The sequence below is a fragment of the Galleria mellonella genome, unplaced genomic scaffold (genome assembly GCF_026898425.1).
Source record: "Galleria mellonella isolate WM207_F2 unplaced genomic scaffold, CSIRO_AGI_GalMel_v1 utg352, whole genome shotgun sequence".
Lineage (NCBI taxonomy): Eukaryota > Metazoa > Arthropoda > Insecta > Lepidoptera > Pyralidae > Galleria > Galleria mellonella.
Window position 1 is genome coordinate 551,204 of NW_026442084.1, and position 25,005 is coordinate 576,208.

Here is a 25,005-nt window from a genome sequence, read left to right on the forward strand (position 1 = left end):
TGTTTCAAAGAAAATATTTATCGTAATTAACGCAGACTAAACAGCAAAATATAGCTAGTTTTAAATATATAAACTACTACCGGTGGAAACGTGGCACTGGAAGAAACGTCGCCGCCCGGGATGCAGTTAACTCGCGCGTCGTCTACACAGACAACGATAACTTTTATCATTTCTTTTATCGAGAGAATAATATTTAAAAATAGAACACTATATTTTTTATTTATTTAAATCATATTTTCAATCAAATTAATTCGTCAATAAATAAATAAAATAATCAAATCATCAATTTAATTCGTACAATGTTAAAGAATAGAAGATAATTGTTTAAAATATGTATTTTTATTCATTATACTTTTAATTAGGTAATTTATAAGGACTTATAATTACTTTCTGTGTAATAAAATCAAACCTAGTTTTACTAATAAAGTGATAAATTAATTCGTCCTTTCATACATATCTCTTTATTTATAATATCATATTTATTATGTAAAAGAAAAAAAAACTGGTTATTAGCATGTTAATCACCAACCAATTATCATAGAATATTACTATTATAATCAACGTTAACGATTTCAACTTAGTAATTTAAAAAAATAAGTTAATTAATTAATATTACTTCCAATAACTTAAGACCGACGTTTAAAAAAGAAAGAGTAACGGTGCCCCGTACTCTTCCAAACCTATTAAGTTTAAAAGCCTTTCGGTGATTAAACCACTTTTTTTAAATGTCCTCGCCCCGGACAATTTTTCCTCCCTCCTTGGACACTTTTCATAATTACCGCGCTCCCTCCCACTCCATTCGCCCCCGTTACTTGTTACAAGATGTTACAGTCGAACTCGCTTAAAAAAACAATTTCATTATCTCGGCTACCCTTTTTCATTAAAAAAAAAAACTTTGCAAAACTTATTTCCAGCCAGACATTCCATTTGGAAAAAAAAATAAAAAATAACTCTAAGCGACTATAAAGCACTCGACAACACTTACGGAGTTTCGTACATCATTAAAAGCATTTTTAAAACAATATTTATAACAGAGAGGCCGACACACAAAAAGTAAGACAACGCTGAATTGATTTACTATAGCGAAAACGAAAAAAAAATTGAAAAAGTTTCAGTACAGTCACGTACGAAACAAAAATTATAAAAAGAACACGGGAGGAACACATGTCCCGGACGAGAGGCAAACGTCAAAATCGTCTCAATTTCGAACGTAAGAACAATTGCAATTTGAATTTTAAATTTGGAACGCGGTCATTTTCGGCGTATTTTTTCGAAAAGCGGCACTATAATAAATCTCAATGCAATAACGATAAATTCATTGCGGATCGACATGCAAATGTTGTGAGATTTTTTTCGATCAAGCACTTTGCGTCGGACGAAAAATTCGTGGAGATACCTTTTTTTTATTGTTAACTCCTTTTTATTAAAATGCTTTCATCGATGCGACAATTTATTATCGTCCATATCAAAAAAATTTTTGGTGCACATATTATATATATTTTTTTTTTATATAGTAAAGATGTATTAATTAATATTACTATAATCTTATGAACTAGAACAATAATATATAGATAAAGTGAAATGCTTCCTCAAAAATGGTTTATTTTAAATTTCTAATCAGAGGCTATTAACATAAAAAAAACTACATATATTATTTAGGTCTTGTGCTACCTGATATTTGAACGATTAGCACATAAAAAGACAGCGTTACCCAACTATAGTTTAATTTAATAAAACATAATTAAAATGTAAACAAATGCATGAAATAGTCTATTCATATTCAATAGCAGTACAATTTAAAAATCCAATAATTGATTGAATACTTCGATTTGTTATTAATCTCATGTAGAAAGTTTATGTGGAAGTTCCAACAAGACTTGTTTATATTTGCATTAAGTTCTACTGAAACTATAGTATCTACATATATGATATAATAGAAAAGATATTTTCAAATAATCTTATACTTTGTAATCATAAACTTCATACGTGCCATTGTTGTTTGTGAAAATAAATGAGTAGTATAAAATGAATTCTCTGATCTACATTCAACAAATACATACATCAAACTGTCTATCCGCCGTGAGTTTACACAGAAAGCATTCATAAGCGATCGTGTTTTATTTATACAGCGCCCCTACCGGTTACGACCCGTACTAAAATCGACATTATGAGTGTTAACTTTATAAATATAAAAACTTATGCAAAAATTTAAATGTTTGTTATTCAAATCTAACATTTAATATAAATTTAATGCAATTGGATTGTATATTGTACATACTTTTGTCATTCACGTGATAAACGTCACAGGCTAAAGATGTTTAAATATCTTCAGATTGATTAAAATTTATATACCTATTCCACTCCACGGGACCTATGTCCCGTAACCTCAAAAGATCAAGTACTCGATTCCGCACAGCGCAGTTTTTATTTTGGCCGACTGTGCTTTCCCGTTCCACGTCCGATGATTCGCTTTATTTTTTCAACCACCTGTGTTTCCCTTTTTTTTCTTGTTTTTTTTTACTATTGTTGTGTATAGACTATTATTTTGATAGAATGATTTTAAAAGTTACATTAGTAAATTTTACAATTCAATTAATTTATTTATATTACTTTGCTTTACATTTATGTAAAATAACGTATTTACTACACCGAAAGCCAAGCCAGAAACACCGAAGTCATCGATATTTTTTTTTAAATTGTAAATAAGAAAAGCTTAAAAAGTAAATAATATAAATTTTTTTTGCACAATTTGGGCGGGAAAAATTTACGCAATAAAATTTCATACTGTAAATTGAACTTTAGAATACATAACACGATCGACCTTTAAGTTTTAAGAATACGCATAATTATATTAATATTTCTTATAGTTTCATCACAAAGTAAATTTGAAAATAAAACTACAATACAAATGTGCAGATGTTCAATATGTAGGTACTCTTCAATTGCTTCCTGGATTATATAAAACCCGTACACCACCTTTTATGCAGATGGTACCATCAGTTCGCAAAAAAAAAAAAAAAGAAAATAATCGCTAACAAATCGAACAGTACGAGATTAAATAAATTGTTAATACCCTCAAAGCATTTTATCGTCTATGTTAAGTATACATTAACGGATATGCAAACATAACTATAGATAGAGAATAGATATTTTATAGTTTTTTCACTTCCTCTTTCGTAAAAATCCCTATCTGGTACAAGTGTTTCCTTTGCCACCAGCAGCTAGATTCGATAAAATCTATGCAAAAAAGAAAATGGCGCCGATTTATTTCTACGTGTACCGTGTAAAAGGAAGTCGATTTCGTTATAAAATAAAAATTAAAACTCACCTTAAAATTAAATGTACGAGTAATTGGCTATTAACCAATACCCCATTTATTATAGAGATCGTGGTTTGGCGACTGTGTTTTAAATAATAAAAAAAAGAACAATTATATTTTATGATTCGATTTTTGAAATTTGAAATCTGTTTTAGAACACAATGGCCGCCGCACGTCCCCTACTTTTGGAAGATAACAATACGCATTGAAACAGATGCCAACTCACTCGCTGAAGTGTAGACCAGCATTCTTCCAGGGTTCTCTCGCTGATGCTCTGGCCAGATCTTGCTTGTTGCTGCGTGAAACGAAATAAATTATTAATAAAAATATCAGTGACATTAATCAATTTAGGTTAGTTATATTCTTGATAAAACGGAATATTACGGCATTCCACCTTGTTTAGAAAAAAAATGTTCTATATAAGAATATCAATTTTATTTTCATCAAATAAACATAATAAATATTAACAAAATTATATTATTTTGTGGCCAATCACGTGACAAATACATAATGTATTGTAATCTAGCATAGTTATTGCAATACAAAATATTAATATGTACGTATATATATTCCAAATTCTTAATATTCCTATTATCAAGTCAAATTTTTACAGTGAGCTTTATCACAAATGATTAATGAATAACAACAAAATTATGATATACAACTATAAATATAATTAGATGTAAAGAGAAAACATGCGAAAAAGGACCGAAATGAAACCGGGATAAAACTCACTGTTAAATGAAAAAGTAACGAGCGCAATTACGGAAACTCATTCGATTGTTACTAAAATAAGATCATAAACAAACATTGTATGTTGGAGAAACATTAAATACTGAAGCACTTGGTTCTATGAACTGTTTTAAATCATCATCGGGAGATAAAATACAAGTTTTCCTAAAATCGGCATATCGAAAATACACCACATGGTTGGTTTATTTTCATTTTAAATTTATAATTTTGAATATTATTACGTATTTGTTTGTTATAATTATCATTTATTTTTTGTTAAATAAATACATTACAAATTACAATTGTAGGTAATACCTACAATTGTAATTTATAATGTATTTATTTCAATTAAAATTATACACCTATAAGATAATTATTGTTTTTTTTTTAAACTTGTGTATTTTTCAGTAAAAGAAATAAATGTAATGTGCCAATTCAAATAATAGGACACAGGTAAAACAAAAAATCATAATTGTTTCTTTTACTGTTTTATTGTACTGAATACTTTATTTAAAATACTAATTTAATTACACTTTTCGATAACTAATATACGAACTCAGGTGTTACACCTCCTTACGCGGGAATTTAATTACATTATTTAATCGCAATACTATATTAAAAGGAATAAAAAAAAAGAAAACTGAAAAAGTAATTTTACTCTAAACCTATAAATATAAAAAGCTATAAATGATAGTTCAATTATTCGTATATCGAATTCGATTTTAGAATTTCTAATCGAAATGAGTTCCCATAGTACTAACTAAGCGACAAACTAGTGAAGATAAAGTAAAGAAAATAATTACATCGATATTGAGGCTATTCAGGAAATTTACCAATGCGAAAGGCAACATTGTGTTGCGATCGCCGATCGGGCCGTCCCCTGTTGGCGACTGTTGCTGTGGCTGCGTGCAAAAACAAAACGTTACTCGTGTTATTAACTGCTTAGAAAAGCGTGTTCGATTTTCGAATGATATTAAAACGAGTTTAAAATAGACACGTGGTTTTAATATGTTCTTTTTTTAATTTCTTATTCACTCTAATAGATAGATTATTATTAAGCAAGCTTTTCTATTTTTAAAAAACTATTAAAAGCAATATGAAAAAGAACAAAAAGATTTAAATATATATAACTTTTATGGATATTCTCTATAAAGGATTTTTTTTTTAATTATTTTTTAAAATAGTATGTTATATATATGTAATTAATATACTAAATACTATAGGTATGTGGCTACTGAAGTTTTAAAATTTCGTTAAGAATACTAAGAGACAACTAAGGCAGGTATATACCTACTCTACTTGTTTGTGTTCAGATCAGTCACATGTAATTGTTATCATCTATTTAATATTTATAAAGAATAAATTAATTAATTTAGTAAAAGTACCTACTTTTACTAAATTTACATATCTATGAGAGATAGAAATTCAATGCATAAATCGATTGTTACCAATATGGGAGTGGTATATTTTTAAAGAATAAACCCTCTTCAAAATATAAGAATAAAAAAGAAATTCAAAGAATATAATTCTCTTAGAAAAAAAAATTAAATATCTATCTACAAATACGAAGCAATCAATAAATTACAAGAAAGCTGCTATTAGTAAATATTGGAAATATAATTAACATGCGACAGTAATAACAATATTGTAAACATTTAAAATAAACTTACCCCGTAAAATAAAACCGCCGTAAGTGATAAAAAAAAACACTTCGTGCTCATGCTAAGTATTACAAAATAGTAACAATAAGAAATTAGTCACAAGCGCAAAAAAATAAGATAATTTTTAAAAATAGAACAAAATGTTTTTAAACGCAAAAAAAATAACCGATCTTTTTCCCGATTACGTTACGAAAAATAAAGTTTTTCTAAAACATATGCACACGGAACATGACATTGAAAGTTATAAAATATTATTTACATCGACATTACTGAGTGTAGACAGTAAATTTACCAGCGCAAACGGTACGAGCGATCTCTCGCTCATCGTCGAGTCTGCGGACGGCGATTGCTGCTGCTGTCCCGTTCCAACGTACGGCGCGGCGGGCGTGAAAAAGAGAGACAACTATATGAATTTCAAAGAAAAAAAAGCATATAAATAAAACTGGCATATATAATTCAGAAATATTTATCCATTTTATTATTATTTTCAAAAATTAATTATGTAGCAAGCAAAATAGGAATTATTTTAAATCCATACATTACATACACACTTTTATTGTTTTATAAAAGATATTAAAAGGGATATATTTCTTAAATATTTTACATGATTTTCATGAAGAATTAATTCAGGTAAATTATATTAAAAATTGATTATAATAAATAATATTAATGCAATTACTAATGGAGAATGGAATGACAAAGTAAATTTAATTTTGAAACTAAAAAAATTTTATACACATAATTTTGACTATAATCCTTCGGTCAGGTCGTTGACGACTAGATTATAAAAAATATTAATAAATAAATTATAGTTAACTGTTATTTACAAACATTTTAACCACAAAACTTTTATACACACCTATTCCTTTATAAAACATATTATGAAGTACAAATTATTCAACTATTTTACAAGATTTCCATAAAAAATAATTTATACAAATTATATAAAAAAAAATTAATGCGGTAACCGACTGGTTAAAATTTATTTTACTGTTATTTTGATAATAAACTCTTGACTCAATGGTATGAGCACAAAAATATTAATAAATCAAATTTTAATTAACCGTTATTTACAAAAACTTTAACCACAAAAGCGCAGTTACTAGCGTAGTGTTGAACCGTTAAATCTCTATTGATCAAAAAAATCAAATGAATACGAAACATGAACTGGCACAAACCGGTTCGTTATTCAAACAAAATTTAAAACAAAAAAAAATGGAATGAGAACAGATTCGCAGCAACAAATAACTGTCAACACCCCTTCGTGAAACAATGCAAGGCAAAAAAAAATTAAAAAAATAATATCACAATGAACGCCCTAATCCGCCGCGCCGTGGGAAATAGACAAATGCAAGGTGAGCGAATCCGAAACTAATTTAAAAAGTAATATTCTTCCTTCTTCTGTTTTTAAAATATGAATTAAGAACGCGTATAACGCCTCCAACAGTAGACTATACAGTTTCCTTTTTTAATTAAAAATGTAAGTTGTTAGTTTTATGACTACGAAAAACATGTCTTTCTTATATCAAACAAACAATTTGGAAATTACAGGTCACCGGAAGGGGCAAATAAAATAATATTAGTTCTAAATAACAGTATTCGTTGAGCGACGCGTTGCCTATAAAATAATTATGAGCCATATGCTCAAACAAACATTTGTCATGGAGTAAAAGAAAATACAAAAATGAGTAAAATTGAAAGTAACGACAAGTTGATCACAGGCTAATACCGAAATAATAGAATTATCACAGATTATTGTAATTTACATATCCTTTGTAAAACCGGATGCGACATAAGGACAAAAACGATTTAATAATAAGTTCCGAGTCAAGGCCCTTAACCCTTTCTTATATTAACAAAAGCTATACACAATGTTGCCGTGGATTCTTGAGACTGTTTTTTTTTTTTTTAAAGAAGGGATCATTTAAATTTGGAACGGGTTTGTGAGTTTGTAATATCTTGAGGTCAGTCGATCATCACTTCTCGCATACGAAAGACGGTTATTTTGTCTGGTTGTCTTTAGATCTTTTAAGAAAATTATTTTATCAAAAAATATTTCATTAGTGCAAGATAAATTATTTAAAATTTAATCCAGTGAATTAATAATCTTTTTTATTTATTCCTAATAATTAATTAATTTACTTATATATATAATTTTTGTTTTATACAGTTAATAAAAAATATTATATTATCACAATTATATTTAAAAAATAGTGCCACTAAATATGTTGCAATAAATAGAATTCAACCCGCAACTAGCCGTCGGAACTATGTCTTTTGATCTTAGTTTTTTTCTTTTTATTTTATTTTTATTTTTAACGGGATTAATTTATCAATACCAAAATATTAAACAAATTTTTTTAAAAACACTTTTATAGTTTATAAAATAAAATATATATAAAAATTAATTAAAAAAAAAAACTTATGCCCTCCTTTAATGTCTTGATACAATAATATTAAATAGGGTATATTAGATACAAAAAAAAAACACTCACCTGGATTTCGTTCACTAGTTTTTCCGTGATGATCTTATGGTCAGGAGTAGCTGGCGGCTGAGGAGTCGGCGGAGCTGGTCCAGGCTGGCTCTGGCTTTCTGGCAGCTGCTCTTGGGCGGGAGACCCTGGCCGACTCCTGTTCCAAAAGTCTTGCATTTTAAACCGCTGAGCCTCCGCCGCTTGTTGCAACGCCGGGATGTGCAGCGAGATCGGCGTCGCCCTGAGATCTAAAGCACTGCCTCCAGCGGAGGCTTCTGAGTTCCCTTCGGCTGCAGTCATCTTAAAGGAGTTCTGGAGCCAACTCGCCACAAAGTTGTCCTCCTCTTTGGGAGCCTCCAGCAACCTCTGGAACGGCGGCGCGGCGCTCGGCTCGAAGGCGCCCTCGCCGCCGACCTGGTCTCCTTCCTCAGCTATTTTCGGTACTTTCGCCTCCCTCGGTGATCCCTCCTCTACCGCTTCCGTCTTCCGATAATCATGGAGGTCCCTGTATCTCTCCTGCAGCGCTAGGGATATGTTCTCATTGAAGTATTTCAACATTAATTCCAGTTTCGGGCGTATCGTCACAACGAATTCATGCGATCTCTCGCTTCGCTATTGCACTTTTTGTCTGTTTTGTTTCCGGCAATCTGGAAGTGAAGAAGCGCGGTTAGTAACTACACGCGAACTGTAAAACTCCGCGATAAGTTAACGCAGTGAACGCGAAAAGTCACCCCGGAAAAGCTAAGTGAGGCTCAGGGTAGGCGGAAGCGAGACCTTCTTGAGACGCGGGCGGGCGACGACTAACTTCTTGGTGGAAAACTTAACGTCGCGACGCTTTCTTGCGGGGTGGGGAGGACGCGCGCGCCAGCCGAAGACGCCGCTCCAACTAGCAAGACGCGGCGCCGCCCCCGCCGTGCCGGCCGCCTTAGACGTCCTCAAGAACATCCCCACCGACGCCGGGCGCACGCGCCCAGCGTTTTTTCCGCGGAAAAATGCGTCCGGCCAAGGAAAAGACGGCGCGGCCGGCGGCAGGCGACGGTCGTGTGAGCGCCGCGCGCCCCGCGCCCGTACGCCGGACGCCGGACGCGACCGACGGACCGTTCGGACCACGGCCGCAAGAACTATTAAAAAGGGCGCGAAGGACGAGGGTGGTCGCCCCTCTCGCTCGCCCGACCTCGTTTCCGTCGCACCCCAGCGTGTTAGAACGGGACGAGTAGCGCTCCCCATTTTTTTAATTGAGGGAGGAAATGGAAAAGAATGCGTTTCTTTGTGATTTTTTCTTAATAGGCTCTATCTCGCTCGCACTATAGAGATTAGAATGGCGCTGTTTCGCGAGGGCTACTGAAGTATTTCTTTCTGTAGACGCCTCTTTTATTATGGTATTTTTTTTCTCTCCAGGCGGGGCTTGGATTATGGGGTGTTAGCCAACGGCATTTTGATGTGGTTTTACATTTTTTCTTACCTACTCTTCGGAAAATGGGATTTGCTAAACTTTTTTTCTTATTATAATGTTCTGAAAGCTATCTATATACTTGGTACAAACAATTTTAATGTAGGCATCTCCGAGTCTTTACCGCAACTATGTAGTTCACTAATAAAAAAAGCTTTAAATACTCAAATAAAAAGTTTTTATCTAATTACTTGTAAAGACGAAATAAGAAACGAATAAGTCTATTTATAACTTCGTAATTTCAGATCACAGCGTTATCACTACCCCTCGAAAGATGGCGTTAGACGTCCGTATGTTGTCACTGTTTGTACGCAATGAAATAATCTTAATAATATAAAGCAAAATATTAACTACATATAAATTAACACTTTAATTTTTCACTAAATAAAATATTTTTGTAATATTACTATCAAAAATACTTTCCTGTTTTATTTTTTCTAGCTATTTTTACTACTATTAATATAATACCTATGATAATAATTGAAGTATATAAAACTAACGTTTAGTTATATAAATCCGATGTTTTTTTTTTCAATAAAAAATTATGAACCTTATTCTTGATTGGCATAATACCTATCTATTTTAATTTAAAAATAGTTGATGATTTAGGTAATTAAGTAAACATAACTTACGTATAGCAATGAAACTTGTTATACTCATAATATTTTATACCTAATTCGAAACAGTATTTTGGTACTACATAACCCTAGAAATTATGTTTTTCTTTAATTGACGAGCTTATATGAGTTGGGAAGACAAATATTGTGGTATCAGAAATTTGAAACAGTAGTAGATGGCGTTTTGGGGTTGTTATTTATTTTAAAAGTAAAAGTTACTATAATAATGATAATGTTGTCAATAGTTAAATAACGTTTAAATTTAGTAAATTAACTGGCAATAATTACGTAAGTATAATTTCCATTTGTATTATAAGTTTTAAATATAATTAATTTAGTAGGTAACATCTCTATTAAATATAAACCAGATGGCAGCAGTTTCTTACTTAAATAGACATGATTTTAAATATGTTTAGATATAACATAAAGGAAGAAAAAATATTCAAAGAAAAAAGTTCATATTCGCATACAATAGATGGACAATCAAGGCATAGATCTAAAAGTCATTATGCGTTAGACAATTATAAGGTGGTGCCATGTGAAGCAGGCGTGGTTATGGGAGTGGTGTCCGATACGGTATATGAACACTGAATTAAGTTGAGATCGAGTAACGATCATGTTGTGTATCAATATAGTATTTTTTTATTTCTTTTTTTTATTTTTAAATTTTCAACACAAAAAATAAATAAAAATATACACTTATAATATAAAAGTTAAAAGTTATGTAAACGTAAGCAATATTCTGAATTTATTTTTACATTTAATTAAGAAACATAATTGAATTATTCTATTGGAAACAGTGAAAAAGCTAGCTATTTTCCAATCGTTAAAGGACGAATAGAGGGCGCTATTAAAACAGATGTCGCCCTGTGTAATCAAGGTTATTCGGACGAGAATTTTATTGGAATTATTATATAAATTGTTAAGGTAATCATTTAAATATATTATTGAGAATTATGTACATAATTTATTAATACTTTGAATATGTAATAATGGTTTATAACTATTTTTATTTATATATATCATAATAGCATAGAAACAGTTACTATAAATATGCCTGTTTATAGTTATTTGCTTAATGATTTCAAATAATAATTGTTAAAAATTAAGTGGACATTATTTTAGGAAATTGACTACCTACAATAAATTTGGTTTTGTCTTTTAATACTCAAATTCTTTTTTTGATAATGTATTTTTATCCTTACAAATGTCGTAATGAAGAAAGATTTAATTTGTTTGTTTGTAATGAATAAATTCAAAAGCTACTCGACCAATTTTAAAAATTCTTTCACCTACAGAAAGCTACATAATCAGATAGCGACATAGGCTACATATATTATTTTCGAAAATTCTATCGTGCAAAGCCGGAAAGTTAATATAGTAATCAGGGTGTAGTATTTAATAATTCAATGTTAACTGAATTTAGATTTCGTTACAGATAATCTAATGTGAAATATTAATTACTGTAAATATGTTAACAAAATGGGACATCTACCGGACAGTAGCGTTTAAAACTTACAGACACGTCGCATGAAAGGGTTGATAGAAAAGTGGAACTACATTTGGAACACAATGTTTACGATATTTAGTATTAGAAGAGCTTTACACCGAACCAAAACTTTATTTCTTAAAAAATTAACTTCAAATTGGTCTTGCATGGATGGATATTGAAATATTTTAATATATAGAAGTCCCTTGTTACGATGTTCGTTTATATTAATCTTCGGAATTGTTCAACCAATTTTAATGAAAAATTGTATTGTTTGCCCTAACTTGTGAGGCAGAATGGTTTTCATCACGTTCAAAAATAAACCCAGTAGGAGGCAGTAGAGAGCAGAACGGTCATCTGACTTAATATAAAAAGGATTTTAGGTATTGTTAGTGTTGATAACTGCAATTCCACCAATTTTTTTTTAATAATAATAAATTTATTGCCATTCTTTTTTTTTATACAACTTAGAATGGCAAACAAGCTGATGGCCCACGTGATGGAAAGTGGTAACCGTCGCCTATAGACATGAGCAGTATCATGCACATAACAGAGTATACTGTTTCGTCCATGATACCCCGCATGCGTTGCCATTCCTGAGGACTCAGATGTTATTCCTCTGTACCCAGTAAATTCACGCCATATCCCACCCTTCAAACCGAAACACAGCCATGCAAACACAACTGCTTCACGATTGAAACACGAATGGGACAGAGGTACCCAAGCAATCGACTTTTGTACAAAGTCTCCCTCTGGTACATTCCTTACAAATATGGTACAGAAATAATTTTGGTAATTCACTGCAAATTTTTGCAATAAAAATATGTTGATATAGTAAAAATGTCATCCATATATGAAATTATATTGAATATTAATTGAGTCCAATAATTATTGAGTGATTGATTAATTTCGAAGCGGGTAGGTTTCGAACCCGCACCATCTATAGCATGCCAGAGCCAGTGCTACTACTAATTGAGCAAGAACTTCACTGGTCATTGTATATAAAATTATTTTGTATATCTTATATATAAAATTCTAGTGTCGCGGTGTTTGTTACCAAACTCCTCCGAAACGGCTTTACCGATTTTTATGAAATTTTGTGTGCATATTGGGTAGGTCTGAGAATCGGCCAACATCTATTTTTCATATCCGCCAATGATAAGGGTGACCCTCCCCAAATTTTTTTTTTATTTTTTGACAAATTTATCCATTTTTATTTTATTATGATTTAGCATTGAAAAATACATACAACCTCAAATTTTCACCGTTTTACAATCAACTCCTGTTTTTTAATCGCGATTTTTATATTTCGCAATAGGATTGCAAAATAGCAATCCAATATAATAATTGTAGTAGGATAAATTTTCATGTATAGTTCTAAAAATAATGTATATGGTAAAACAATGTTTGCCGAGTCAGCTAGTTTATTTATATTTTAAACTTTTAATATTTCTTAATTCTATTTAATTTTTTATTTCAGAAGGGATCAAGGTAATTAATACTGTTTGGTTTTAGTTTTATATCTAAAATTTCATGTGCCAAGTTATTTAAGACTTCTGTTTTAAAATAATTTATTCATATAAATTTATTGTTTTTATTAGGTTTCTAATTTATATATAAGGCCTAACTGCGGCTGCTAATCCGCCTGCCAAGCATGACAACTATTGGCAAAATCCCCAAAATAGGAGAAGGTCTATGTTCAGCAGTGGACAGTTAACGGCTGATTTGATGATGACGATGATGATGATACAAAAGTTTATTATAATCATTTATATTGACGATATGAAATTTTAATATTAACAGAACTTACAGGGTACAATTAATTTACAAGGTACAGAGGAATAAAACCTGAGTCCTCAGGAATGGCAATGCATAGGGGATATCATGGGCGAAACAGTATACTCTGTTATGTCCATGATACTGCTCATGTCTATAGGCGCCGGTTACTATTTTCCATCAGGTGGACCATCAGCTTGTTTGCCATTCTAGGTTGTATAAAAAAAATTTCATTAGTCCCCCAAAACCGGATGTAACACAACACTAGTTTCTGTTTTATCATTGAATCTGTTCCGCTCTTGACATTAAAAAAAATGCACAAAAGCGATCCGTTTGACCCTTCACAATATGCAAATTCATTTCTGATTGAATACATTAGAAAATACCTTTACAAAAGTACTAATAATCTGCAGTGATTTTTTTTTTGTTTTCAACGTGTGAATAAAACAAACGCATGGGAAACCGGTTGGGTGTTTTTTCGTGTAGCCATTTCAAAGGGTTGCTTTGTTGTCTATGAGAATAGACAAGATGCTAGATAAAGTACTTGGCCGCCGTAAAACTAGATTGTTCTGGTATAATAAATTTGTTCTTTTTTTTTAAGGAATGTGGGAATGGTGGTATTTTAATCGTGTTGCTGGTAAGTTTTATTGGGAAAGAGAGCGACTCCCTACAGATAAATGCAGTGGAGGGCTATTCCCACTAAATAGAGCTACGAATTCTAATGTGTTACAGAACATCAGTGGATGCAGGTGGCTCAGGACCGTTCTGTGTATAGTCTTTGAGAAAGGTCTACAGTCTAGCTAGATATTACTTATGTAATTTTTTACTTAGTTTTTGTCTTATATGGAATGAAAATTAAAGACAAAACCTAAGTAAAGTCAGGAAATTTTGCTATCAGTATACGATTGAAGGATGATTGGTAAAGATGAAAGCAAGTCTCTTGACTCATCGTGACAAACTCATCAAGAACTAATTTCGATGATTTCCAGGGGGGCCGTGTGTAGGTCGACCTGACAGTGTTCATTGCTATCAATTCAAATTATTAGCATCTTTACAAATTTGAGTTCTATCAGCGATGATGAACATTAGCTTGGCAATCGGGTTAGCGACTGCAGTCGAACTTTGGTGATGTTTAAAGAGAAACGCAGTTGTTCATCTCTCGGCTATTAAATCCTTAATCGGCTTTTTTTTACAACACAGGGGGCAAACGAGCATGCGGCTCACCTGATGGTAAGTGACTACCGCCGCCCATGGTCACCCACAACACCTACGGCATTGCAGGTGTGCTGCCGGCCTTTTAAAAAGGAATATACTCTTTTCTTGAAAGTTATGTTGTCGTATCGGTTCGGAAATACTGCTGCTGGAAGTTGATTACAAAGAGTGGTTGTGCGTGGAAGAAAGTGCCTTGAAAAACTCACGGTGGAGGACCGCCACTCGTCCAGATGGTTGGGATGAAATTTTAGTTTATGGCGGGTTGTACGGTGGTGAACTCACTTACTTTACGATACTCACAGAAGAGGAAGGGGTGGTCCATTCTATGCCAGGACCACATGGCAAGATTATATATATTTAAAAAAAAACTAAGTAACGTCACGTGTAAAAGCTAGTTATATAACAAGAGTAATTATTGGCTCAGGAACTATAAATCATAATCGTGTTTCGTTAAATAACCCCGCCATAAAATATTCAGCCAACAACAATGATTACTGAGAATCAATACAAGGGGCTCACAAAAGAAACCGCGTTGTAAATTGACGTTTCTTGCGTCTATCATTCACTAGCGACACGCCCCGGCTCCGCTCGGGTAAATAGAAGAGCTCTAATTTTTATTTTTAAAAACATATTGTCTGTGTTTCCTTTATTTAAACTTTAATGTACAGTAAAATTCTGTGTACATTTGGCGGACCTAATACCGGACGGTGTTCTCTACCAGTCAACCATTGGGCAAACCGAAAAATAAGTAGTGCATTATTGAATAGAAAAAAAAATAAAGAAATACTATATATATTCATATGATATAAACATATAATTAGACAAATATAGACATACACATAATATATGAAATAAATAAATATATACATATAATAAATACATAAAATATGTCTTACACCTAGTGTAAACAGTAGGTGTTATGTCATGTAGGGAAGTCAAAGATATGGCCTAAGATAGAACTGGCTGGATGAGAATGCATTATTGAGTTGCCTGGACCACAGAAAACTCTTAAATAAGAAAAAAAAATAGTCTGTATTACTAGATAATAGTATCATACGATACGATGATCCATCATATCAGCCATTAACTGTCCACTGCTTAACAAAAGCTCCCCCTATCGGGCAGTTTTGCCAGCAGTTGTAACGCTTGGCAGGCAGATTGGCAACCGCAGTTCTTAACGGATAATAATGAAATGGTAACCCCGCTTGCGCGGTCTACACCGGCGAGGCACTAGTGAAGGATGATAGGTGAGGATGAAGCAGGTCAGTTAGCCCATCGTGACGAATTCAACAAGAATTGTTCACGGTAGTTTCCAGAGGGAACCACGTGGAGGTCGACCTAATAGGGCATATCGCTAGCAATAGGGCTGTCAAACTCCATTGCTAACAATCCCTTTCCCCCCGGCAACCGCAGTTAGGCTTTAGTGATATTTTAGGAGGGACGTTGATGCCCATCCCTCAAGAGTTAAGTTCCTTTAGTCGCCTCTTACGACACCCATGGGAATGAAGGGGGTCGTCCATTCGGTGCCGGGACCACACGGCGTATCGTAATTGGTAGTAATGTAGCTTTTTATAAGTAAAAAAAGTTTTAAAAATCGATTTAGTGTAATTTGAGTTTCAATCCATTAAAAACAAATGTTTAAAAAATAAATTGTTTAATGGGAGATTTTGTACAAAAATTGTCTGCTTACACCGATAGATATAAATAAATGAATAAAAATATATATTTACTTTACCAGAGGGAGACTTTGTACAAAAGTCGTTTGCTTGGGTACCTCTGTCCCATTCGTGTTTCAACCATAAAGCAGTTGTGTTTGCATGGCTGTGTTTCGGTTTGAAGGGTGGGATATAGCAGTGAATTTACAGGGTACAGAGGAATAACACCTTAGTCCTCAGAAATGGCAACGCATGATGGGCTTCATGGGTGAAACAGTAGACTCTTGTTATGTCCATGACACATAAAGTGGTCCGGCAGTTTGTTTGCCATTCTAAGTTGCAAAAAAAAACAGCCCACAGAAATGGCAATGCACATGATATGCGAAGCAGTATACAGTATTATGTCACGTTCTATTACGTTCATAGTAGGTACTGTTCATGTCTTTAGGCGATGGTTACCACTACGAGTGGGACAGAGTTACCCCAATTATAGTTTGGTAATAAAATAATTAAACAATTTTCAATATTCCTGAATGTTGTTTGTTTGTAATTTGTTCCTTAATTACAGTGAATATTATTTCACGCGAGAAAAACCGCAGTATGTGACTTGTTAATCAAGCAGTACTACTTGTACGATGTAGACAAATTTTTTAACTCAGACTTGTAGTTAGTTCGGTTGAAAAAGTGGTTTAACTTAAAAATTAACTAGCAACCCCGACAGGAGCACGCGACGGGTTCGAAAAACTTATAATAGAGGGCCATAATGACTGGCCGCTCACGCACCGCGACCTATTTTTAATCATTTTTGGAATAACCGTGAAGGGTTAAGTTGTAGCTCGATTTATAAGGAATAGGCTTTCGTAAGTGTGGGTGTAATAAAGCATATATGTTGTATGTATACAACTTAGAATGGCAAACAAGCTGGCGGCCCACCTGATGGAAAGTGGTAACCGTCGCCTATAGACATAAACAATACCATGAACATAACAGAGTATACTGTTTTGCCCATAATACTCCCCATGCGTTGCCATTCCTGAGGACTCAGGTGTTATTCCTCTGTACCCAGTAAATTCACGCCATATCCCACCCTTCAAACCGAAACACAGCCATGCAAACACAACTGCTTCACGGTTGAAACACAAACGGGACAGAGGTGCCCAAGCAATCGACTTTTGTACAATACCCGATATATTAATTGATTATTCAATATACGCGTATAATATATACATAAATATTATATTACGTACAATGCGGACCCAGAGAAATTTTCTCCCATGAACTGTGGAATGAACTCCCTGTCGAGGTTTTCCCTACAGACTGCAGTTTGGGGTTCTTAAAAAGGGTATATTGAGGGTTCTTCAGCGTCGGCAACAGGTACGTGACACCCCTAGTCCTTAGGTTACAGTGATCGTTTATCATCAGACTAGCTGTATGTTTGTTTGCCATCTTTGTACAAAAGTCGATTGCTTGGGTACCTCTGTCCCGTTCGCGTTTCTACCGTGAAGCAGTTGTGTTTACATGGCTGTGTTTCGGTTTGAAAGGTGGGATATGGTGTGAATTTACAGGGTACAGAGGTATAACACCTGAGTCCTCAGGAATGGAAACGCATGGGGGTATCATGGGCGAAACAGTATACTCTGTTATGTCCATGGTACTGCTCCTGTATGGCCACCTGATGGAAAGTGGTAACCGTCGCCTATAGACATGAGCAGTACCATGGACATAGCAGAGTATACTGTTTCGCCCATGATTCCCCATAAACCCATGCATTGCCATTCTTGACGACTCAGGTGTTCTTCCTCTGTACTCTGTAAATTTACTGCCATACTGCCCACCCTTCAAACCAATACACAAATATTAGTATTTCAAAATTTTAATTATCTAATAATAAATATTCAAACGAAGTCCACCTCCACATTAGAGAGCATTATTGATGGCACTATTTCGTGACAGGTAAATGTTAACAGAGCGCGCTTGTCTGTCTGTTTGTGTACTGTGTGATCGATAACCTACGCTTGCTTATTGAAAGTTTTAGTGGTACAAAAATTAACTCTTTACATTTGTATAGTGACTTGTCGTCATTGACTTGTTCCTTCTGCAAAGTTGTTGGATTGTTTCCCACCTCTTGAATACTTATTTCATCATTATTATCATTTTAGGCATTATTCGTCCACTGCTGGACATAAGCCTTTCTCGTAGACTGCCATAGAAAACGGTTCAGACCCACCTGCATCCACTGACTCCATGCAATGCATTTGGCGACGTCACTCCATCTAGTGGGGGGTCGTCCTACACTGCGCTTGCTCGTACGGGGTCGCCACTCAGGAATACTTATGTATTTTTAATTAATTCAGCTGTATCCCGCGGATTCGTACGTAGTCATATAGTCCCTATAATATGACACTGCTCAGTACTTCGTATTCACACAAATTCATTTTTTATATAATTAAATCTTTGTAAAAAAGCAACAGCTGAGTTTCTTGCCCTTTCTTCTTGACTGAAACTGCGATCCGAATGGGCGGTAATTAAGAAAATAATGATTATTAAAAATGCTTAAGTTCACTCGAATAAAAATGTTCCCTTCTTTCTTTACGACCAAACTCTATACGCAAACTCTAATAGTACATTACTGCAGCGGCCAGCAACTGAGGCGTTGATGGACGTGCACACATACATACGTGAGTCCATCAATGCCTAGTTGTGGCCAAGGCTTGCATAGTACTTTTCTCAAACAATGCGCGGAAATCAAAAATACAATTTTACTTTTTAAGTTCAATGACGAATAACGAACAATAATAAATTTTCACGCGCCATAATGTGCCTTTGTTTTTTTTTTCAATAAACAGCTTTCTATTAGTTACTTCTATTTTTATTAGTTACCTCCTTGATAGCTATGTTTCGAAGTAAAAGGTCATTCCATTTTTAAATTACAGGACGGATATGAGTTTACATAGTAATTTATCTTGGCCGCAAACCACGACAGATATGAATTTTCATACAACTATTGCCGGCCGCTGCCCGCATGTATCTGGCCAGTACGGCAATTTTGATTTATCTCGAAGAAGATTGTCAAAATAATGCTCACATTTCCAAGCACGTTTGAGAAAAAACCATTTACATTTATTTCGAAAAGTCCCATAAAAAATCCCCTTTATCCTTTACAAATCGTCCGTTAAACAGAAGCTCAAACATTCTACAAAACGATTGAATTTGAAAAGAGAAAGAAAAAACTCACCCTGTCTAAACATTGCGTGTCAAAAAACCTACAACCCACGGCCAATGAAAAAAAAAGTTGTAAGTGTTAATCCTGGCACGTTTGTGAAAGGTAACCGCCATAAAAAACGCCCCACTCCGTGTTTAAACCAATAAAAAAACAAAAAAATATAATTGTTAAACGGTTAGATGTAAAAAAAACGAGTTAATTGGTGGTGCGTGCCGCCCTAGTTTTTTTTTTTTTTTATATCATTGACTGCCGACCCCATAGAGTAGAGTAGTTTTTTTTTTGTTATTTTTTCGTTTCCTCGTTTTTTATTATGCTGCTCTGTATAGGGTGGGTTTTTTGCTGCAATTATAAATACATTGCGTTGTTCAGCTGACAAATTGTTTAAGATTACGTTTTTTTGTGTTAGATTTATTGTTTTATTAATATAATAAACTTTTTAAGTTTATGATTTTTTTTTTATTTATGCCATCCATCTTAGATGTAGCAGTTTAATACATAGAGCTAGTCATATTTTGAGGTCCTTTAATCTTATTAATTTACTTAAGTACTTTAAGTTTTAATCTAGTTGTTTGTACGTATTAGCGATGTCATACGCATTTAGTTAAATCTTGTTTTTATTTTTAAAAACCTGTAATTGATTTTTTGTCTTTACTGTTTTTTTTTTTTATTAGGAAATCTTTTAGCTGTTAGTTTTTCTTTAATAAAAAATGAAATTAAATATATAAATAAATTATAATTTGGCGCCGTTGCTGTCTATGCCATTCTCTCCATTTACTTCTTCTAAACCACACAACATATTATTATATTTTTTTTACAAAACATTTGTAGATAGAAGGTAATTACACCGACGAGAATATTAATAAAATAAATAATATTTTATTTATTTATTTATTCTTTATTGCACAATAAAACTTTGTACAAGTGGCGAGCTTAATGCCATATGGCATTCTCTACTAGCTAACCGTTAGGTTAAATATTATTAAAAATTTATGGCTAATATTATTAAAAAGATTTTTATTTATTTACTAGCTATTTCCCGCGACTTTGTTCGTGCGTAGTATTAAATTTCTGGAAGATTTTGTTTTGAAATATGAGTCTGAATCTTAAATTTCACGTGTTTAACTTTGTAAACTGACGAAATTCCATACAAACTTTCAACCCCCATTTCACCCCTTTAGTGGTTGAATTTTCCAAATTCCTTTCTTATTATGCATCCACAATGTTTGCAGCGGCATGGACAGATGACTTCTATGCTATAAGACGCAAACGGATCGCATCTCTTTTATACCGATTGCGTGGCAGCAGTAACAGCATTCTGAGGGCATTATGTAATAAATACGATAGCCCGATCCTCTCATTGTGGGTCAAAATTATTATAGGATAGGGGCCATAAAATGAATTTTGTATTTTTTTTTCTACTAACATAGTTTAAGTCAATTGTTACTAACAAAAATGGATCTTTGTAATCTATAAATAAAGAAATATTATTATATTATATTATTCACATACGCTATATAAAGAACCCATTTGCAAAATTTCAAGATTCTAGATTCAGCGGTTTCGTCTGTGCGGTGATATATGGGATCAGTCATACAGTCACTCAACAATCTCTTTAGTATATGTGTGTAAATGAATACATACTAATATACTAATGCCAAATTATACTATTTCCATTTGACTGATTTAATTTCAATTACTTTTTCTAATCAGACAAATTTATTAGTCGGTACATTTCTGACATCTGTTGGAGAATAGGAGAACTAATATTTAAGTTCTTTTTCCAATAAGACTGATAAGTAACTGAATAGCTCATTTATAAAGTATATCCTAATAAGCTACTCACAAATATAATAAAATTGTTACTAGATGATGTCTGTACATGGAAAATAATTAAAAAAAAAAAATCAAAGTAAGTCGCGAAAAATAAGACAAATTAAAAACGACGTTGAATTCAAATATACTCTACGAAATAAAGCAAGTCGAGGGTTACGTTTACTACAATGGCTAACTGACTATACCAGTATACGGTCCACCATTCATATATAGGTGGCACCCCTGATGTCGAAACTGTCTAGGTCAGGGGTTCCCGGATCTCTGAAAGTATCTGTCGTGGATCTCTGATGCCCCGTTATATTATAGATGTATGTATTTTGTAAATTTTTTGAAGAGAAAACTTCGTTGACCCTTTGGACATTTTTTGAGATTTGGGAAAAAAACATTGAAATCGCGACACTGTCACCGTTACCGTAACTGACACCGCTGTATGTAAGTATCTACATATATTGTGTATGTACATATATAGATATAAATGCATGGTGGCAGTTTTTAAGATGAGAAAAATTTCATTTAATTCGCGACAGTTACCATAACCGACACCTCAAACGATTTAAAAAAATACAAAAATTAATTAGTAATTGTTCAAGTTATCATTTCTGTCGGCATTCCCGGAGTGCCTTTGTTTTGTTTTAACATTATAAATATCTCTCGCGTGTCAATGAAAGTATAAAAAGTCAGCTTCATATTGCAGATGTTTTAATTTTTGTGCCTCTTTTGCTAATATCCTTATACCTTCTTTCGAGTACTAACGAATACAAGGCGTCGAAACAAAATATTAAACTCGTAAGTGCGCCGCAAACTATGTAATAAATAACTATGTAAAAAAAGTTTGGGAACGCCTGTTCGGTAGTTTTTTTTACTATAGCACTACATGTGACCACATCATCGTGATAGGCCTCTCCATTGACTGACATAAGGAACGGTCCTAATCCATCTGCATCCGTTGACTTCCTGTAAAGCATTTGAGCTCATCGCTCCATCTAATGGGGGGTCGCCCTACACTGCGTTTGCTAGTAAGGGGTCACCACTCAAAAACCTTTCTTCCCCATCAGTTGTCAGCTCTTCGAGCTATGTAACCAGTCCATTGCCAATTCAGCTTGCTAATCCTTCGGCCTATGTCAGTTACCTTGGTTCTTTTGCTAATATCCTCGTTTCGGATTCTATCACGCAAAGAAACTCCGAGCATAGGAGCATAGCTCCTCTCCATAGCTCGCTGAGTAATTTGTAACTTGTACATACGGGCAACCGTGTAGGTCCACGTTTCGGTTTCATAAGTCTTCATTGGCAACACGAACTGGTTAATAACCTTCGTCTTCATGGCTCATGAATAAGATGAACCGAAAAGAGAACGCTCCACTCTCGACGGTTGGTCGCACTATGCCGGCTCACTAAATATTTTTCACGGTACGTGCTAAGGATCCAAAGTCGACAGAAACACATTACGGGAAAGACTATTCCATTGTACACTAAATCCTTAAACGCGACAACTTCCTTTATGGATTAAAATCAATGATATTTTTTTTACAACACAGGGGGCAAACGAGCATGCAGCTCACCTGATGGTAAGTGATTACCGCCGCCCATGATCACCCACAACACCAACGCCATTGCAGGTGTGCTGCCGGTATTTTAAAAAAGAATATGCCTTTAATATGCGTTTGTAATATGAGTTTTGATATCATGGCGAATTTGCTAGGAATTAACCATGGTGGCTGTTGGCCACCACGTGGTAATCGACCTGATAATATATTGCCAGCAATGAAGACTAGCTGTGTGATATGCAGTCATTCCGTGTGGTCCCGGCATAGAATAGGCCATCTCTTCCTTTCCTGTGGGTGTCGTAAGAGGCAACTAAGGGAGGACGAGGAATGCGCAGTAGAATCCCTCATAAAACATCTCCAAAATCTATGGTTACCAAGCAGCCTGACAAGCGTGGCAACTACTGGAAAAACCCCCAAAACTCCCCAAGGGGGAGGCTTATGTTCAGTAGTGGACAGTTAAAGGCTGATATGATGACGATGATGAATGAAGATTAGTATGCCCATTTACCTACTATGGACGAAGTCGCGGGTAAAAACTAGTTATGTATAATTTCTTATAATAAGTAAAAACATATTTAAGAATATTTGCTGTTGTTTGTGACTTGGTTCGAATGCATTTATAAAATATGATAGTAAATACCTTTTCTAGACATAAATAAATACTGATAATATATCCAGTCCAGACAATTGCGCATTTAATAATAAATTAAGGATGAGATAGACTTGTTAATTGTTGTCCCTGTGCCTGTGTTAATTGAATTGCAAAAAAAAAAATCAAACGTATTGCGTTTAAGAACAGTAATAAAAAATTACAACGCATTGAGTCAAATTATTACATCATGATTAGTCATTTTCAGCGCAATAACAACTTTTTATTTTCAAATATATTATTATAAACTCTTAAATATTTAATAAAAAACAATAAAAACAGAATAAAAAAAGTATAATAGGTAAAGAAAGCAAGCTAAATAAATCTCTTCCTACTTAAAATAATATCAATAGGCGTTTTTTATATTCTCTGTCTAAAACATTTAAAGATCGAATACAACATAAAAAATGTAGCGAATGAAAAAAGAAAAATAAAAAAAAATGTCCTGTTATGTAATAATAAAGTTTTTACCTCGATCGCAACAACCGCCCAGCGCCGCGGCGACTTATAAAATTTTCCATTTAAAACACACATTATTATTATCTTTTTTATAACTAAAAAATACATTTTTACTTATACACCATATGCCTTAAAAACCAACTGTTTCATAACGGACTATGTGCTTTAGGGTGAAAAAAATAAGAACGCTTTTTAATTTGTAACGTTTTCGCGCGTGTGTTGTTTTGTTAGCGGCCATCTTGTTGGTTGCTCTAGTTTATAAACTAGTGAAGTGACACAATTTACTTTAAGTTGTAGTCAAGATCGTTGCGTAATGATTGAATATATTTATAGTAAAATAGCTTGTTAAAGTATTTTAACTTAATTAAGTTAAGCTCTACTTATTTATTACTTGTACAAGATATATTTATGTAATAACTGTATGCGTTTGAATACGTTTTAAGTAATATGTCAAAGCACTAAGATTATATTATATTCCAGATTTGTATTATATATCCTGCAGATATATTCTATTACAAAAAAAAAATATTAAAATCTGAAAGCATATATATATAATTGTAATATTTATTTATTATTAATATCCATATTTTTCCTTTTGGTAGTCTACGGTGGAGACCTATATTCAGCAGTGGACAGATAATGACTGAGATGATATTACTAATTCTCCGTATACTGATTCATGCTTTATTTAGAACTTAAAATATAATATTTGGTGTTAACAAATCCAAAAACTTACTAATTAGTTACTTATTATGATGTTATACAAATAATATGACTAGTTTTATTTACTATAGTTCTTTAATCTCTATTACTGAATATATCGAAATAAGATGAGGAAATAACACAGAAGAATATTCAGGTGTGCTGGACATTGGAAAAATGCCGTTTAAAAACCTAAGGCAGTGTTTTGGT

At 33.3% G+C, this 25,005-nt stretch overlaps 1 protein-coding gene across 23 annotated transcripts in view; it reads right to left on the reverse strand.

Moving 5' to 3' along the window:
* LOC113511379 (zinc finger protein 628) overlaps positions 1-25,005 on the reverse strand; it is a 154,366-nt gene that overhangs the window by 81,499 nt on the left and 47,862 nt on the right. For 4 of the 23 annotated variants that reach the window (XM_052897028.1, XM_052897034.1, XM_052897021.1 and 1 more), the window contains exons 2-5: positions 8,208-8,833; positions 5,972-6,067; positions 4,855-4,953; positions 3,522-3,614 (exon numbers count right to left, since the gene is read on the reverse strand). In XM_052897028.1, the coding sequence (XP_052752988.1) occupies positions 3,522-3,614; positions 4,855-4,953; positions 5,972-6,067; positions 8,208-8,744 (825 nt within the window). In that variant the 5' untranslated portion in view covers positions 8,745-8,833. Of the gene's footprint in view, positions 1-3,521; positions 3,615-4,854; positions 4,954-5,971; positions 6,068-8,207; positions 8,834-8,960; positions 9,067-24,105; positions 24,333-25,005 lie in introns of those variants that run through there. The other 19 variants (XM_052897032.1, XM_052897026.1, XM_052897023.1 and 16 more) reach the window with 18 other exon arrangements.